Source organism: Camelus bactrianus, chromosome 2 (assembly GCF_048773025.1).
Source record: "Camelus bactrianus isolate YW-2024 breed Bactrian camel chromosome 2, ASM4877302v1, whole genome shotgun sequence".
NCBI classification, from domain to species: domain Eukaryota; kingdom Metazoa; phylum Chordata; class Mammalia; order Artiodactyla; family Camelidae; genus Camelus; species Camelus bactrianus.
Genome location: NC_133540.1, coordinates 672859 through 691958, shown reverse-complemented (window position 1 = coordinate 691958; position 19100 = coordinate 672859). Strand labels below are relative to the sequence as shown.

The 19100-nt window shown below is 35.2% G+C and overlaps 1 protein-coding gene across 39 annotated transcripts in view; it reads right to left on the bottom strand.

Annotated features, from left to right (window-relative positions):
* The window catches only part of LOC141579456 (uncharacterized), a 48008-nt gene extending 29124 nt beyond the window's left edge, over positions 1-18884 (bottom strand). For 7 of the 39 annotated variants that reach the window (XR_012510942.1, XR_012510924.1, XR_012510937.1 and 4 more), the window contains exons 1-3: positions 18714-18867; positions 16613-16662; positions 15223-15309 (exon numbers count right to left, since the gene is read on the bottom strand). Coding sequence is in view for 2 of the 39 variants with exons in the window: in XM_074375561.1 (XP_074231662.1) it covers positions 7516-7576 (61 nt within the window). In the remaining 37 variants the exon portion in view is untranslated. The other 32 variants (XR_012510934.1, XR_012510950.1, XR_012510939.1 and 29 more) reach the window with 21 other exon arrangements.
* Positions 18885-19100: the final 216 nt, after the last annotated feature.

Sequence of the window (19100 nt, the reverse complement as noted above, 5' to 3'; positions counted from 1 at the left end):
AGTTCTCTCTGCACTGGCAACAAAAGAGTCTCACTATTTTGTCTTGGAATCAGAGTGATCTTTCTGCTCTGGTGAAACTGTGAATGTTTTCAGTTTTCAAGATGTTTTTCTTCCAGCAGATATTCCTATGGCTTAGTGTAGACTGAGCTGGAAATAAAAATCAACTTCCAGCTTCTCTCTGGAAGGAGCTAGACTGCACATCTATCTCATGGGCTGACCCTCCCAGCTGCTGTCCAAAGTCTACATTCTAACTCACTCCTCTCCCTGGAAGCTGGCAGGGCCCTCTGTGAGCTTGAGCTGGCAGGGGGGTAATCCCTGCAGCTTCTGCCCCTCACTTGACCCAGCAAAAACTACCACGGCCCAGCTTCTCGCTGGAAGGAGTCTGACTGCACATCCAGCACCCTGACTTTTCCAGCTACTGCCTGACTCTGTCCTCTAGCTTGTATGTCACTTAGAGCAAATGGAGCCCAGCACTCATTAGTTTCCTGGAGTCTGCAGAGAACAAAGTGGCAGTTCCTCATGGCCCTGCAGGCTTTCCCACAACTACCCCCCCAGCTTGCTCCAGCAATAGAAACCAGCTCCTACCTTCTCTACAGACAGTGTCAGGCTACACATGCAGTGCCCCAGCTTGTCCAATTGCTGCCTGAGGGCTGGCTTCTAATTTGCCTCTCCTGGGGCACTGACAGTACCTCAGTCTCTTGGGAGCACCTAAAAAAGGCACTATGAGCAAGAACAAGGTTTGAGAGGCACCTAGAAACTGGCTGGGCTGACTTGTGCCAAACATTTCTGACGTAAGGCAAGACTCTGAAGATTGGGAGAGAAGGCTATTTGGTCTAAGGCAAATAAACTAACATGGAGTCAAGAAAAATGAAGAAATAATGAATATACCCTAAGGAAAAAAAAAAAAACCAAAATGAAAACAAAGATACACTCCAAAAACAATGACTGTATGATATGGAGATAAGCGATATACCCAACAGAAAATTCAAAATAGTGTTCCTAAAGATTCTTTCTGAGGTCAAAGGAGTAATGTATGAAAAAAAAGGGGGGGGGGAATAAATAAAATAATGTGAAAATACTTTAAAGGAATTATGTAACATCAATCAGTCCAAAGACAAAATATTGGAGGGCCAAGAGGAAGACAGAAAGAAGCAGAAAATATATAGAGATAAATCATATCTGAATTTTGTTCCAAACCTGAGGAATAAAACAGAAATCCAGGTCCAGAAACCCCAAAGGACATCAAGTAAGAGAATTCAAAGTGAATCACACCAAGACACTATAATCAAATTGTCAGAAGTTCAAGACAAATAGAGACTGTTGAAAGCAGCAAGAGAAAAATCAACTTGTTATATAAATACAAGGTAATTCCCATAAAACTACCACTTGATATTTTCAGGAGAAACTTTGGAGGCCAGAAAAGACTGAGATAACATAAGCCAAAATATTGCAAGGTAAAGAAAAACTGCCAACTAAGAATACTACACCTGTCCACAAAAGAAAAAAAAAGGAAAAAAAAGAAAAAAGAAAAAAGAAAAAGAGACAGAGAAAGAATTTCTCAGACAACCACGCCTAAAGGAATGTAGCAAGAACTTTCTTAAAAGAAATGTTAGAGGGAAGTCTTCAAGTTGGAAGAAAAGGATACTAAACAGCAACACAAGAGCAGAAGACAAACTGAAACTTAATGGTAAAGGTAAATATATACAGAAAAACAGAATACTCTATTACTATAATGATGGTAGCAAATTGCTACTAATACTACTATAAAAGTTAAAAGATGAAAGATTTAAAATAACTATAACTAAATTAGATTGCTAGATACATAATAGAAGTAGATGTATGTAAACTGTGATATCAGTAGCATATAATATGAATGGAGAGATAGAGGCTTCTTATGTGCAAGTGAAATTAAGTTGCTGTCAACTTAAAATAGGCTGTTATAACTAACACGTATTGCAAACAAGCCCCTCGGTAACCACAAAGAATAAACCTGTGGTAGAGAACAAAAAAAGAGAAAAGAAATAAAAACATATTAATACCAAAAACAATGGAACACAAAAGAAGACATGAAAAGAAAAAGAGAAAAACTGCAAGACAAACAGAAAACAGTTCAAAAATGACAACAGTAAGTCATTCTTGAGCAAACATTATTTTAGCTGTAAATGGGCTAAACCCCCTAATAAAAAGATACATAGTGGCTGAATGGATTAAAAAGCCAAGATCCACCTATATGTTGTCTACAAGAATTCATCTTAGATTTAAGGACACACATAGGCTGAAAGTAAAATGATGGTAAAAGATATTCCATGAAAATGGTGACCAAAACAAAGCAGGAGAGGCTATTATACTTATCCCAGACAAATGTGACTTTTAGCCAAAAATGGGACAAAAAATGTATTATGTAATTATAACCATGTCAATTCACTAGGAAGGTATAACAATTGCAATTATTTATACACATCTAATATCAGATCATCTAAATATGTAAAGCAAACATTGACAGATGTGAAAGGAGAAATTGAATGCAATACAATAGTAAGCATTTCTATACCTGATTTTCAACAGTGGATAGAACATTGAGACAGAAATCAATAAACAACCAGTGGACCTAAACAACACTTTAGACAAATGGACCTAACAGACATACACAGAACTTTTCATCCAGTTGCAGAATAATTCACACTTGTTTCAAGTGAAAACAAAATATTTTCCAGGATAGATCACATGTTATGTCACAAAAGGGACCTTACAAATTGAAGAAGACTGACATCATACCGAGAATCTTTTGTTGCACAATGAAATGAAACGAGAAATCAATTACAGCACAAAATTAAAAAACTCCACAAATATGAGGAAACTAAATAACACAATCTCAAAAACCACTGGGTCAAAGGCAAAATCAAGAGAACTGCTGATTATAAAATTTGAATTTGAGAAAGCATAACTCACTTCTTCTCCCTAAGACTTTTAGATAAAACTAGACTCATCACAAGGCAGATGTCTGTTATTTATGACTTATTAACTGTGACTAATGGCAAATTATACCTCTACATGCAACAGGACACCTTTCATGTGAAACATTTTACTAAGTGCTTAGGAGTATTGATTTTTAAACTGAGGTCATGTTTAAAGTGTTCTGTATAGAAATCAGTGAATTAATTGTGAATGTCTATTACTCACTTCAATCACAGAGAATTCAGAAGCAATGTCCAGCCCTGCACATGACTGAACAGGATTCATGCAGATCTTGGGGTTAGCAGGTGCAGATTCTCTAACTACACACCTCAGATGTCCATTACCAGACATGTGGACAAAGTCAGCATCACAAGCCTGTGGCTCCAGGGACTTCTACACTGAAAGATGGCCCTATTCTGACCCTCCAGTGACCTGAGGTCTCCCATTTCTTTCTACCTCTCGGCTTTGATGGTCATTCAGCATTGCTTCCCCAGGGTCACACTCACTCCCACTGGTCTGACAGTAACAGAATCTTCCAATAAGTTTCAGGTATTTCAGTCCTTCAAAAATTTCCACAGGACCCTATGTGCTGCTCTATCCACTGCAGTTTCTCTCAACATACAGCCATATTTAAGGAAAAAATATAATTTCTACATTGTTTTCCAGTGTTTAAATGTGAACGAAGTTTACTTACAAAATGAAAACTGGATGGATTTGTACAAGAGGGAAGATAAGTATTTTATTTAAAATTGGCAGCCATTTTCAGAGGATGCAGTTACTAATCAAAACTATGACACTGAACTCAGGTCTGATCGCTGACCCCTCACTACCCTCCGTGCTCCACACTCACAGGAGCACTGCTGTTGTCCTCTGTGCCTCCTGCACCTGTGCTGTTTTCAGCTGACCTCATTCTGACACATACACCAGCACAACTAGACAGTGAGCCTCTGCTTCCTCAGTCTCCCTCCACTGTGTTCACCAAATGACTAATGCACATCAGATGCCAATCAGCCGTGAGTGAGGCATCTTTCTCCTGTGCCCAAGGGACTGAGACAAAGACAGCCACTCTCATTTTGGTGTAATGTGAAGACTTTCAACAGCACAAATACTGGGAAGGAGAATATTCAATTTCTGGGCCACAAAACATCTCAGGGACCTAGGGAAACATAACCAGAGCCCCTTAAATCTTTTATTACTTCTTGGTTTTATAGAGAAGATTCAGGCCTGTGGAGAAGCCTGCTCACCTACTGGCAACAGAGAAAGAGGAAGGACTTGCTTCTTTGTGATTGCTCTGTCAGGATCACAGCTAACCTCCATCAGTCTCTGGATTTTCATTTACAAAAAGTTCAAGCACTAAAACACAACTGAAAAAGGAGAAAGAAGCCACGACATTTTAATTTTCCACAATACCCAGGCTCACCTGCCACAAATCCCCTAACCATCACCTGGCACTGTGCTCTAAGAGAAACAGAGACCATTTCTCCTCTCCCAGATTCAGAACTAATATGGCTTTACATGCTGCTGCTTATATAGAAAATATGAATTCTCTTAATTTACATACAAGTAAATAAAGTCATTGAATTTTATATGTTAATGAATCCATGCTACTTAGAGTCTTACTCAATTCCCCCAACCCTGAAACCCAGGAGGCCCTGATTAACACATGTGTATTTCACTCTCCACCTCTATGGAAGCCTCTCTGAAATTACTCAGATTTACTATTCTTTGTTTATTCACTGATTCTCCAGTATCCACCTCAACCCTCTGGAAACCTCATTCCCTCCCTGTCTACCTTGCCCCTGCCCCTCAGGATACACTTATCCTCACACATCCTGCCTCTACTATGTAGGGTTTTAAGTAATGTCACTTCCTCAACAATGGCTTCTGTCCCATGTAATTGGCTACTCACCAAGGAACTTCTGAATTTACTCCATAATAGAGTAGTTTAATTAGTAATTAGTACTCCATGCTGAAGAGTTCAGTGACACCCAAAGCTCAAGTTTCTCAACATGTGTATCATAAATGGAACATCCCATATGTAGATTTCACTGAATATGTCACTACTTCATGAGTCCTATAATACAAATGGTGAACCACGATTAACAGGAAGACAATCAAAATAAATCTGGTTGATGTATGTCTTCTTTTTAACAATATATTTTCCATTTAATGAGGTAAATCATGTAAACACAGTTATGGAACATATATTATGTCTACAGATTATTTCTGTTTTTTTTTTTTTTTAACAGTCTCAAAAGTAACTTTCTCAACTTTGCACAGAAGTGTCACTGTGGATTCTGTTTTTTCTCAGTACTGTAGAAAATCTGAAACAAAAAGTTCTGTGCTTGTCTTTATCTAAAATAACTTGTAATGTATCTGCATTCTCTCAGATTATGAACCCAAGTGTGTCCATCTATGTCCTTCTACTATGGTCTGTCTTTGTCTACATGGTGCACACGATGCTTCAGCCTCACCCCTTGTTATAGTGTATTCTCAGTGCTGTCCTGCCTGTGAACAGTTGTAAGCTGTTCTTCTGAGGGGGAGCAAAGTCTGTAATGACCTACATTGCCATTCTGGTGACATCACCCCACAATATTTTTTATTTCATTTCTGATATCTTCTTTAACCCAATAGTTTATAAAGAGTATGCACATTAATTTTCACACATTTGTGAAATTTCCTATTTTCCTCTGTCATTAACTTTTGGTTTTATACCATTATTGTCAGATATGATACTTGATATGATTTCAATCTTCTTACATTTGCTGAGCCTTGTTTTGTGACTTAACATATGACATACCTAGAGAATGTTTCTTGTGTGCTTGAGAAGAACTTGCATTCTGTTGCTACTGGGTGGAATATTGTGCATATGTCTGTTAGGTCTATTTCTTTAAAGATGTAGCTCAAGTAAATATTTCTTTATTTATTTTCTGTCTTTAAAAACATAGACTGAGAGTGAAGGGATGGAAAAAGATACTTCAAACAAATAGGGAAAAAAGGGGTGAGCTACACCTAAAACAGTCAAAAAGACATTAATCTAGCAAAGGTCAAAAGAGGCAAAGAAGGTCATTATGTAATGACAGAGGAGTCAATCCATCCAAAAAATGTAACGATTATAAATATTTATGCATCCAACATCAGAGCAACTACATATATGTATAGCAAAAACAAGCTAAATGGCAGAATAAACTACAGTATGATAACAGTTGAGAACTTTAACACCCCACTCTCCACAAGTGATAGATCATCCAGACAATAGTTCAATATAGGATCAGTTGACATGAACAACACTAAAGATCAAATGGTCCTAACAGTCATATATAAAATATTCTGTCTAACAAAAGCTGAATATACATTCTTCTCAAGTGTACACATTTTTTTTTCTAGACAAGACCACATATTAGGTCATATATCAAATTTCAACAAATTCAAGACTGAAATTATATCAAATGTCTTCTCTGATCATAGTATAAAACTAGAAATCAGTAGGAGGAGGAAAACTGGAAAGCTCATGAACATATAGAAATTGATCAACACCCTCCTAACCAAAGAATAAATTTAAGAGGAAATAACAAAGTGTCTTGAGACAGACTAAAATGGAAACAAAGCATACCAAAGCCCATGAGATATAGCAAAACCAATTCCGACACAGTGATTTATTACAATAAATGCCTAACTTAAGAAATAAGAAAGAGCTCAAATAAACAATCTTACTTTTCTCCTCAAGGACCTGGAAAAAGACCAAACTGAGCCAAAGTTAGCAGAAGGAAGAACATAATAAAGATTACGGCAGAAGTCAATGTGATAGACAAAAAAACAGTAAAATTTAGCAATATTAAGAGCTAGTTTATTAAATAAATAAACAAAATTTTGAACTTTTAGCTACACTACACAAAGAAAAGGAGAGAGGACCAAAATCAACAAAATTATAAATAAGAGAGAAGACATTGCAACTCTACCACAGAAATAAGAAGGATAATAAATGACTATGAACTACATGCAGATAAACTAGACAACCTAGATAAATGGAAAAAAAAAATTCTCAGAAACATACCTACCAAGAGGGAATTAGGAAGAAATAGAAAATCTAAACGAACCATTTAACACTGTGGAGAATAAATCTGTAATCAAATCTCTTCAAATGAAGAAAAGCTCAAGATCAGACGGTTTCACTGGTAAATTTTACCAAATATGTAATGAATTAATGCCAATCCTCAAGTCTTTTAAAAAATAGATGAAGAAGGAAAATTCCCAAATTCATTTTACAAGGCTAGCATTGCTTTCAAACTGCCAGAGAAGAAAATTTAGATCAATAACCCAGATGAATGTAGATTTTAAAATTCTGAATACATACTAGCAAATCAAATAAATGTGATGCCATCGCATTAATAGAACAAAAGAAAAAATATAATGATCAATCGATACAGGAAAACACTGAACAACCTAGGTATAAAATGAATGTAACTCAAGGCCACGGTTCAAAACATACTCAGTAGTGGAAGTCTGAAACTTTCCCCTACTGTCAGGAACAAGGCAAAGGAGCCCACCCCCACCACTCACTCAGCACAGTAATTGGAGTCCTAGCCAGAGCAGTCAGGTAAGGAGGAGACAGGAAAGTCATCAAAACTGGAAAATAAGAAGTACAAATATCTCTAGTTTAAGATAACATGATTATATCTATAGGAAGTCCTAAAAACTTCACCAAAATCCCATTAGAACTAAGCAGCATAATCAGTAAATTTGCAGAATAAAAATTTTAAATGCAAAAATCAGTCATATCTCTATACACTGAAAATTATCTGAAAAAGAAATAAAACAATTCTATTTATAACAGCATCAAAAACAATAAAATAATGACTAAATTCATCCAAGGAGATAATATATCACTCTAAGAAATAAACTAAAACATACAGACAAATGTAAAGTTATCCCTTGCCTATGGATTGGAAGAATTAATATTGTTAAAATGTCCATACTACCCAAAGCCATCTGTTGATTTAATTCCTATCAAAATCCAGTGGCATTTTTTAAAGTAGGAAAAAAAATACAAAAATTTATAAGGAACCACAAAAGACCTTGTACATACAATGTTGGAGATATTGCACTCTATATCAAACTATAATATAAAGCTATAATAATCTAAATAGCATGGTACTGCCATAAAAACAATGGAATAGAACTGAGAGTCAAGATAAAATCCCATGCATGTAAAGTCAACCAGTATTTGACAAGGTGGTCAGGAAGACTCAGTGGAGCAAAGACAGTCTTGTTAATAACTGGGCTTGGAAAATTTTATATTCACATGCCAAAGAATAAAATTATACCTCTATCTAACACCACTCTGGAAATTAAGTATAAAGGAAAGAAAGGCAAATATAAGACTGGAAGTCATAAAATTCCTAGAAGAAAACAGTAAAAGTCTTTTTAACACAGGTCTTAAAAATTATTTTTGATGATACTTTAAGCATAAACAATTAAAAAAAAAACAAATGAAACTACATCAAACTAAAAATCTCCTACACATTGAGACAATCAACAAAATGAAAAGACAGCCTATATCATGGGGAAAAAAAATCTAAAAATCTTATAACTAATAAGGAGTTGATATCCAAAATACATATCATACAACTCAAAAGCATCAAAACAAATAACCCACTTAAAAGCTGTGCAAAAGACCTGGAAATACATTTTTTCCAAAGAAAATACATGAATTTCCAACAAATACATGAAAATGTGCTCAACATCACAAAACATTAGGGAAATTAAAATCAAACACGCAAGGAGATTTCAACTCAGGATTATTAGGATGAATTTATCAAAAAGACAAGAGGCTTACTATTAAACGCTAGCAAAGATATGGAGAAAAGGGAACATTTGTGTACTTTTGATTGGCTGATGAGTTGGTTTGGCCTCTATGAAAAACACTAGAGAGGTTCCCCAACATTTAACAAGACTACCATATGACCCAGAATTTCCACATTTGGGAAATGTATCTAAAATAATTGAAAACATTATGTTGAAGAGATATCTGCACCCATGTTCACAGCAACATTATTTATAACAGCCAAGAGATGATAACGACCTATCAACAAATGCTTGCATATAAAAGTTGTGCTATATTTAGACAATGGAGTATTATTCAGCAATATAAAGAAGGAAATTCTGCCATTGGTGACAATATGGATGGACGTTGAGGGCATCATGCTAAGTAAGAGAAGTCAGGCAGAGCAAGACAAATACTGTATGACCTGATTTATATGTGAAAAAAATAAACAAAAATTAAAATATCACATTTTTGGTTACCAAAGGTGGGCAGTGGGAAGAGGGAGAATTTGGTGTAGGAAGTCCAAACGTACCAACATCCAGTTATGGGATAAACAAGTATTGAAATGTTATGTACAACGTGAATACAGTTAACAGTGCTCTATGGTATATTTGAAAGCTGTTAAGCAAGTAGACCTCAAGTGTTCTCATAACAGGAAAATATATTTTGTTTCCCTTGTTTTTTGCATCTACATTTAGATGATGTATGTTAACTAATCTTATGTGATAATCATTTCACAATATATCAAAGTCAAATCATTATAATATGCATTTGAATCTTAAACAGCACCATATTATATCTCAATAAAACAGGGGGTGGGTAATTTAAAACAGTTTTACAATAATTTTCTTGAAATTAAAAGAAAATCTTGAAACAAAAGAAAATGGAAACACAACTTACTAAAACTTATAAAATACCATGAAAAGAATTATGAGTTTATTACAACAAATTAGTATGACAAGAAAAAAGAATTGCAAATAAACAACATTACTTCTCAAGGGAGTAGCGCAAAAAAAAAAAATCCCACTAAGTTCACAAGTAGCAAAGAAATGAAATAACAAATGTGAGAGAAGAAATAAATAAACAAAGACTATAAATATTAGAAAACATCAATGCTAGAGGTTGTTTTTGAAATGGTAAAATTGACAAACTGAGCTATACTAACAAAGGGTAAAACAATATGCAAATGAATCAGAAATGAGAGGCAATATTATAACTGATACAACAGAAATACAACAGGTTATAATAGGTGACTATCAACAAATAAACACAAATAACTCGGATATCCTGGAAATAATAAACTCTAGAAATATAAAAACTACCAAAACTGACTAATAAACAAAACAGAAAATCTGAACAAACCAATGATGAATGAAAAGATTGTATCAGTAATAAAAAAAAAAAAAAAAAAAAAAACATAAGAAGAGGCTAAGACCAGACAGTTTCATTGGGATATTCAACCAAACATTTAAATAGAATTAATACAGTCATCTCAAACTTTTTAAAAACATGAAGAGGAGGCATATTTACAAACTCATTTGATGAGTCCAACATTACCCTGATATCAAAGCTAGATAAGAACACTACAAGGGGGAAAAAAAAACCGGCAAGTATTACTGATAAATATAGATGCAAAATTTCTCAATGAAATATAAGCAAATCAAATTCAATGGTATATTGAAAAGATCACATACCATGTCAAGTGGAATTTATCCCTAAATCCAAGGACAATTCAACCTATGTAAATCAAACATGTGATGCATCACATTAATGAATGAAATATAAAAATCGTATGGTAATCTCAATTGATGGAGAAAAACATGTGAAAAAATTAAACAACCTTTCATAAAAAAACAAACAAATAATAAAAAACCTCAACAAATTGCTATACAAAGTAAGTAAGTAAACATAATAAATGTCATACTGGACAAATTCACAGCAAACATCATACTCAATGGTGAAGTGTTTTCTGACAAAAATATAAAGAAAATGTGCACTCACCATTCCTTTACCACATAATACTGGAAGTCCTGGCCAGAGCAATTAGGCAAGATAAATACATAAAAGTAATCAAAATTGAAAAGGATGAAGCAAAACTATTTGTTTGCATTTAATATGATCTTATATGTAGAAAATCCTAATGATTCCATCAAAAACCTATTACAAATAATAGACAAATTCAGTCAAGTTGCAAGATACAAATATCAACATGTGAAGAGCAGTGTGTTTCTATATACCAACAATAAACAATTTGAAAAATAAGTTTCAAAAGCATTCATATTTAAAATGTCATCAAAAAAATTAGGAATAAATTAAACCAAGTAGGTAAAATATCCTTACAGTGAAAATGACAAAACACTGATTTAAAAAAAAAAAAAACTGAAAAAAAGATAAATGGAAAAAATTTTCATGGTTATGAATTGGAAGTATTAAAACTGTAAAAATGTCTGTGTCACCCAAAGCTGTCTATAGATTCAATGCAATCCCTATCAAAATTCAAATGACTTTTACACAGAAATACAGAAAACAAGCCTAAAACTTGTATGGAACCACAAAACACCCCTAATAGCCATATCAACCTGGTCAAATAATTAATCTAGAGATATCACAATTCCTAATTTCAAACTTTATTACAAAACTATAGTAATCAAAAATGATAGGTAACAGTAAAAAATGGAGACCAAGTCCAATGAAACAATCAAGTGCTCAGAAACAAACCCACTTATATAGTGTCAACAAGTACTTCACACGGGAACCAAGAAAATGTAAAGGGAAAACTATAGACTCTTCAATAAATTGTGCCGGAGGAAAACTGGATAATGGCCTACAGATGAATACAATTGGACCCCTTTCTTGCAGCACTCACAGAAATTAACTCAAAATGGACTGAAGGCTTAAATGTAAGACCAAAAACTAAAACTACTTGAAGAAAATGTAAACAAAAAGCTCCTTGCTGTGGTTTTGGCAAGTATTTTTTGGATATGACACCAAAGGTTCAAGTAACAAAAGCAAAAACAAACAAGTGGAACTACAGCAAATTTAAAAAACAACAACAACAAAAAAAACCAAACCAAACAAAACAAAACAAAAAAGCCCCCAAAAAAACCTCCATAGCAAAACAAATAATCAGCAAACTAAAAAGCAACTACAGAATAAAATAACATACAGGCAATTTTTTTTCCATTTTTTAATCAAAAAACTTTTTTTTAAAATATATAAGTAAGTCATAAAATAATAGTAATAAAATAAAAAATTAAAAATTAAAAATAGGCTAAAGGACTTGAGTAGATTTTTTTTCAAAAAGACATATAGATGGCCAATAGGTACATGAATAAATGCTCAACATCACTAATCATCAGGGAAATGCAAATCAAAATCACAATGACACATCACGTCACACCTGTTAGAATGGCTATTATAAAAAAGAAAATGAAAATTTGCAAGAATATGAAGAAAAGGTAACACTTGTTTAATTTTTCAGTCAAAATATAAACTGGTACAGTCGAATGAATAAAAAAGAATTAAATTGGACCCCATCTTACACTACTCACAAAAATATCTCGCAATAAAATAGTCAAATTGTGACTTGAAATCATAAAACACCATAAAAAAAAATCATAGAGTAAAATCCCCTTGACCTTGATCTTGTAAATAATGATTATTTAGATATGACTCCAAAGTACAGGCAACCAAAGCAAAAGCAAAAAGAAACAAGCAGGACTAAGTCAATGTAAAAACTTCTGCATAGAAAAGAATTTGAAAAACTTAAAAGACATCATATGGAATGGGAGAAACTATTAGCAAACCATCTTTTGATAAATGGTATTTATGAAGTATATAAATACCTCATACAACTTAGCAGCCAAAAAAATAAAATCTAATTAAAAATGAATAAAATATCTGAATAGACATTTTCCGTAAGAAAACGTACAAATGTCCAACATGAAAAGGTTGTCATTAATCATCAGGGAATTGCAAATCAAAACCACGAGACCTTATCACAACTGTTACAATGGCTACAGTCAAAAAAGACAAGTGAGTACAAGGATTGGAAGGGATGTGAAGAAAATCCTTGTGTGTTGTTGGTAAAAATGTAAATAACCACAGCCACTAGGAAAAGCAGTATGGAATTTCTGTCAAAAATTAAAAGTAGTAGCCAGGTGTCCAAGCACCATTTGTCAAAGAGACTATCCTTTGCCCACTGAACGTGTTTTACTTCCATCTCAAATGGTAGTTGACCTAGGATACAGGGGTTTACTACTGGGTCCTCTATACTGTTAATTTAAACCATGTGTGTATTTTAATACCAATATCATTGTTTCTCATACTGTAGCATTGTGATTTAGTTCTAAATCAGGAAGTGTGATGACTCCCAACTTGTTCTTTCCCAGGATTGCTCTGGTGTCTGGGTCTCTGGTAGTCACATAAAAAAATTTTAAGATTTATTTCTCTCCATGTGTAAAAAATGCTGTTGGAATATTGATAGAAATTGCACTGAAACTGTAAATGGCTTTGGGTATTATGGACATTTTAACCTTTATTCTTCTGTTCCATTAGCCATACTTCTGGCCCAGTGTATCTTTCCACTTGTTTTGTCTTCTTCAATTTTTTCCATAGAAGTCTTATAGTTTTCAAAGTACAAATTTTTCACTTCCATAGTTAAGTGTATTCTTAGGTATTTTATTGGTTTTAATGCTATTTTGAATGAGGAAACTCTAGCATCTTCAACAAATGTTGCTGGGAAGATTGGAAAACCACAAGCAGAAAAATGAAATTGGACACCTACTTTCCGCTACTCACAAATATAATTTAAAATGGATTAATGACTGAAATGTAAGACCTCATACTTTAAAACTCTTAGAGGAAAACATAGAGAAGAAGATACTTAACTCTGGTTTGGGTAATAATTTTGGGATATGACCCCAAAACACAAGCCAGAAAAGCAAATATCAACAGGTGGGACTACATCAAACTAAAAAGATCCTGCACAGCAAAAGACATAATCAGCAAAATATAAAGCCTAATATAGAGTAGGAGAGAATTTTTGCAAATCATATATTGGATGGAGGGTTAATATCAAAATATACGTGGACCTCATATAACACAATAGCAAAAAAAAAAAAAAAAGAAAGAAAAAAAAGAGTAGAAAACCCAATATAAAAAATGGGCAGTGAATCTAAATTTATATTTTTCCAAAGAAGACACCCAAATACACAAAATGTACATGAAAAGATATTCAACATGACTAACAATTAGGGAAATGAAAATTGAAAGTGGAATGAGATATCCCCTCCCTCCTGTCAGAAGGGCCATCACCAAGAAGACAAGAGACAGTGCTGGCCAGGATGAGGATAAAAGAAAACCCCTGTACACTGTCGGTGGGGATGTAACCTGGTTCAACCACTATGGAAAAGCTATAGAGGTTACCCAAAAATTAAAAACAGAGCTACCATATGCTCCAGCAGTCCTCCTTCCTGGTGTGCATCTGAAGGAAGTGAAAACAGGGTATTGAAAAGATAGGTGCATTCGCATGTTTATTACAACATTATTCACAATAGCCAAGATATGGAAATGACCTGAGTGTCTAACAATGAAAGAATGGATAAAGAAGAAATGGCATTGACATACAATGGAATATTATTCTGCATTATGAAAGAAGGAATTTCTGCCATTTGTGATATTACAGATTGACCTTGAGGGTATTATGCTTGGTGAGATGAAATAAACAGAGAAAAGACAAACGTAAGATATCAGATATACAAAAACAAATGAACAAACAAAAAACAAGCAAGCAAACACTTAGAAACAAATTGTAAAATGGTGGTAACTAGGTGTCGGGGTGGAGGAAACGGGGAGATGTTAAAGGGTACAAATGTGCAACCAGAAGATAAATAAGTCATGCAGATCAAATGCACAGCACAGTGATTACAGACTGCAGTGCTGTACCAGTCTCCAAAGTTCCTAAGGTACTATCTTGTGAATATTCTTGCCACAAAAAATAAAGAAAATTATACTTGTGAGTCATGTGAGAGGTGTTAAATCTGTTTGTGATCACATTGCTGTATGTAAGTGGATCAAATCAACACACTGCAGACTGTGAAAAAAGAAAAAGTAGAGCTGCATGATTTCACTTACTCGTGTAATCTAAAAACAGCCGAATTCACACAAAGAACAGAGTGGTGGTTGTCAGGGCCTGGGAGTGGGGAAATGAGAAGATGCTCAAAGAGTACAAACGTCCATGTTTAAGATGACTAAGTTCTGGGAAATCTCATGAACAGCATGGTGACTACAGCTCACAATGCTGTATTATTTATCTGAAAGTTACTGAGAGCAGATCTCAAAAATTCTCACCACAAAAGGGAATTTTATGAGTTTATGGAAGTATCCTTATTGTGATAATCATTTCACAATATATATCTGTATCAATTCACCACATTACTTACTGGTAGGGCTGTGTCTGGGTCACTGTCTCTCAGGACTCAGAATTAAGTGAGTCTGTTTCACTTCATGGCTGAACATATTCAAATGGCCTGTTTATAAAATAAAAATAAAATGACTAATAATTCATTGTGACTGACTTCAAGAATTTTTTGTTGTTTTTAATTTTGTACCCATGCCTACATTTCACACTACTGGAACAAAATCAAATATACACCAAAACAAATAGCACATTACAATAATGATACCAGAGTCGTGAACATAAATATTCAATGTTTCTTCCTGATGTTTTCTAATCAGAAATGTTTTTTAAAATATTCAAACTCACCAGGTCCTAGCTGATAGCTATTGACAAAAGTCAAATAAGACAAAATGACAGACAACCCTGCAAGTGGTTTTAGATAATTCCATATTTTGTGCCAGAAATTAATTACCTCTTAGAAAATCACATAAAAATACTTGAAGCTCAAACCCTGGAACGTTTCTCAATTTCATCAAACTCACATGTTATTATCATATCTGTGTCCATTTAGGTGATGAGGTAGGTAAAGATAAAAAGTGATCTGTTCTTCTGTGTTTAGTACAATTAAAATAACTAAAAATGATTATAAAATGCTTCTAAGAAATTAGATAAGATCTAGAATACAGATGGAGATATGAAAATGCTTTTCCTTGCTCTGTACAAGAGTAGTAGCCCATCAGGTACAAATGTGTCAGATGACAAGGTATCTTCATGTTAAAAACAATGCCATCACTGCAAAGGAAAGCTTTACTGATTGTACTGAAATAAAAGAAAAAAATAGAATTGGAAAAAGATCACGTTGCCATAAAATTGCTCATGGTCACAAATAGTATAGAGAAGCAACTGTGGCAGATGTAAAAAGACGTAGAAGCCATCATTCCTCCACTGAATATGATTACACCAAATTGTGACTTAATCATTTACCAAATTGTGACTTAATCATTTCATAAACGTAATGGATAACATTTCTGCTTCTATAATTTAAAATATAATAACCTTTAAAATATTCTATGAGAGGTGTGGTAGTCAAATTTGTGTTCTAAGAAGTACTTTAGACACACCTAAGAATAACTAATGGTCAGAAAGATCAAATGCAATCAGCTACCACCCCATGCAAATTAATGGCATTCAGCAGATATTCATATATAAAATATGTATTAGTGTACAATATTTAAATAAAATCAAATATTGTATTAATATCTAATGTAAAATATCAGGAAATGTGCTGTGCCAAAATTGGAAGCGTCCTGGTGTAAACAGATTACAATTTTGTATTCAGTTTTCATAATGGGATAATACTGTGAACTGAGCAGAAATTGTAAAGAGATTTCTCCAAGAAAAATTCCTGACCACATCAAAAGTTGCACACTTACTATAAGGCCTTTCCCCATGTTTACTCTCAGTGTCAGAAAGTGACTTGGATCTAGAATAGGAGAATAAAAAAACTTTAACGAGACATAGGAAAGCACTCTCTGTTAAAGAAAATAAATCAAAAGAAAAAAATGAAAGGGAAATTAAGATTCTACAAATACAAATACCAATTTTTATGGGAAAGGGTTAAAATTGAAAAAAGATTATATTCTTATTTCACCTTTTGAACAAAGGTATAGAAATCTAAGCTAAATAACTTCATATTTTGCATTTATTAGGAGAAAATGTATTTGCAATGAAAAGCAGTCATTGTCCTGCCTTTTAAATATTCTGACGATTTAGCTTTGAATATATTTCATCTCAAATGGTCTTAAGCAGTATGTACAATGGTTGGTATTTTAAAAATCGCCACTGTATTTGAAACTTATAAAAGTAATTCACAATTTTTAAAATTATATTCTTGTAAGAATTTGGTAGTGGCCTAGGTATTATTTTTAACAAAACTGGTCACCCTGGAATGCTGCAAAAGGTTTTTCAATAAGCTTATACTTACATATATTTAATACTGTCACTGTATTAATATTACGGAAACAACAGGCCAGCCAAGAAATAAGCACCACTCGGAGGGTTGGAATACTCAGATTTATTACACTGGCAGGCTCAGAGGGGCTTCTGCTCTGAAGCTCTGAGCACCTCCAAAACTTGTGCATTAGGCTTTATAGAGTTAATTGCAAGCATGGGGCTATTAGCCAATAAGGTGTTAACAGCAAAAGCAGGGAATCAGTACACTGGAATTTATCTATTAGGAACAGAGCATGTTACTTTTGGGAGCCCATGATTGGGTTAACAAATTGTAACAGACCCCAGCCACTCATCTCCTTAAAGAAGAACAAATGTGCTTAGTTAACTGCCTTGCAAACAGGCACCTGTGCATCCGCATGCCAGTCTCCTGGCCGTAAAAAGCAGAGACAATGCCTTGCTTACATAGTTGAGGTTTTAGATAGAACTCTGCTCATTGCAAAGCAACAACCCAGGCCCTCAGCTATAAACACTGGGTGTGTCTGCTGTTAGATAGTCTTCTATGCCCAAAACAAGGAGCTGGCTGGGCTGGTGGCCTTTTCTAACATATCTATAAGGATATATCTTGTTCCCCTCTTCCCATGACTTCCCTAAAGATAAACAAAGCCTTTGCACTCACTTTGTAGTGATTTCTACAATCTCAATCCCACCCTGTCTTTCCTTAAATTCCTGTATTCCATCACACAACTGTTAGTGATTTTGCCTTTGATTGTACACAATAAATGTGGGAGCATTTGAGAGGCTCGTGGATTTGGCTCCCGACTCCCTCTCCCTCTCTTGACTTTTTCCACAGAGTCTTGAGTAATTCATTCAGTCTCAGTGGGACTTCTGCTGGCCAGAACCCAGTTACTGGCACTTGTTGAGCTAGGATTTATGAGTTAACTTGTTAGCCCAGTAAACCAACACTTATTAAACTTCAGATTTCTGAGTTAGCCCAGCAGTACTTAGATCAGTAAACTGACACTTATTACACTTAGATTTAAGAGTTAGCTTGTTAGTCCAGCCCGGCTTTTCCTTCTCATTATGAGAAAATCTCAATCGTGGCAATATTTTGACTTGAAAATGAGATAAGCTAAGAAGCACATTTTAAATATAAAATATTTTAAGTACAAAATAAATAATTGTATTCCTTTAAAGACAGGAAATTAAAAGCATAATAAACTCTGACTTTGACACACAAAATATAAAAGTTAATATAATGTGTTTTCATACACCTCTTTCCCTGTTTCAGTAATTTCTCAGCCCCTTTCACGTTACACCCGAGTCCCCGCCCGTGACCTGTGGTGTAAACACCTCCGACCACACGGGGAAAGGGGGACCCAGGCAGTGAGAATGAGGGGCGCGAACACCCCCGTGGCCCCGGTGGACGCGGACCCTCACCCCCTCCCAGCAGGTGAGGACAACAGTCGAAGCGGGTCCGCCAGCGCACCAGTCCCCTCCCTCCTGGACTGGAAACCCAACTCGGCCAGGTCCACACACACCCCGGTGTGAAGCTGGCTTAGCGTGCGGGGAAACCGGCATTACCTCAGACAGCGAGCGAGGAGGGTCCTCCTCCTGCAGGAACGAGGGCCACGCGGTCCCGAAGCCGCCATGGCGCCGCCCGCTCCGCCCTGAGGAAAAGGAGCGTCGCCCCCAGGGAAGACGCCGACCACGTCTGTCGCGGAATGCGCATGCGCCCCACCATCTAAGAAATGTTGGCTTCGCGCGCCCCCTGCTGGTCCTTGAGGGCAATGCTGGATGTTCAGAACTCACTGGAGAACACATGACCCGTCCCAGCCATGATGCTAAATCACTGGAAATCTTAGTGCCCTGGTCTCTTTGTTAATGTCACTGGTGATGCTCTGATCCAGCCATGTCTGCTCTCTTGCCTGGATCATGCCTCGCTCCTTGGAACCACGCCTGGATCAGATG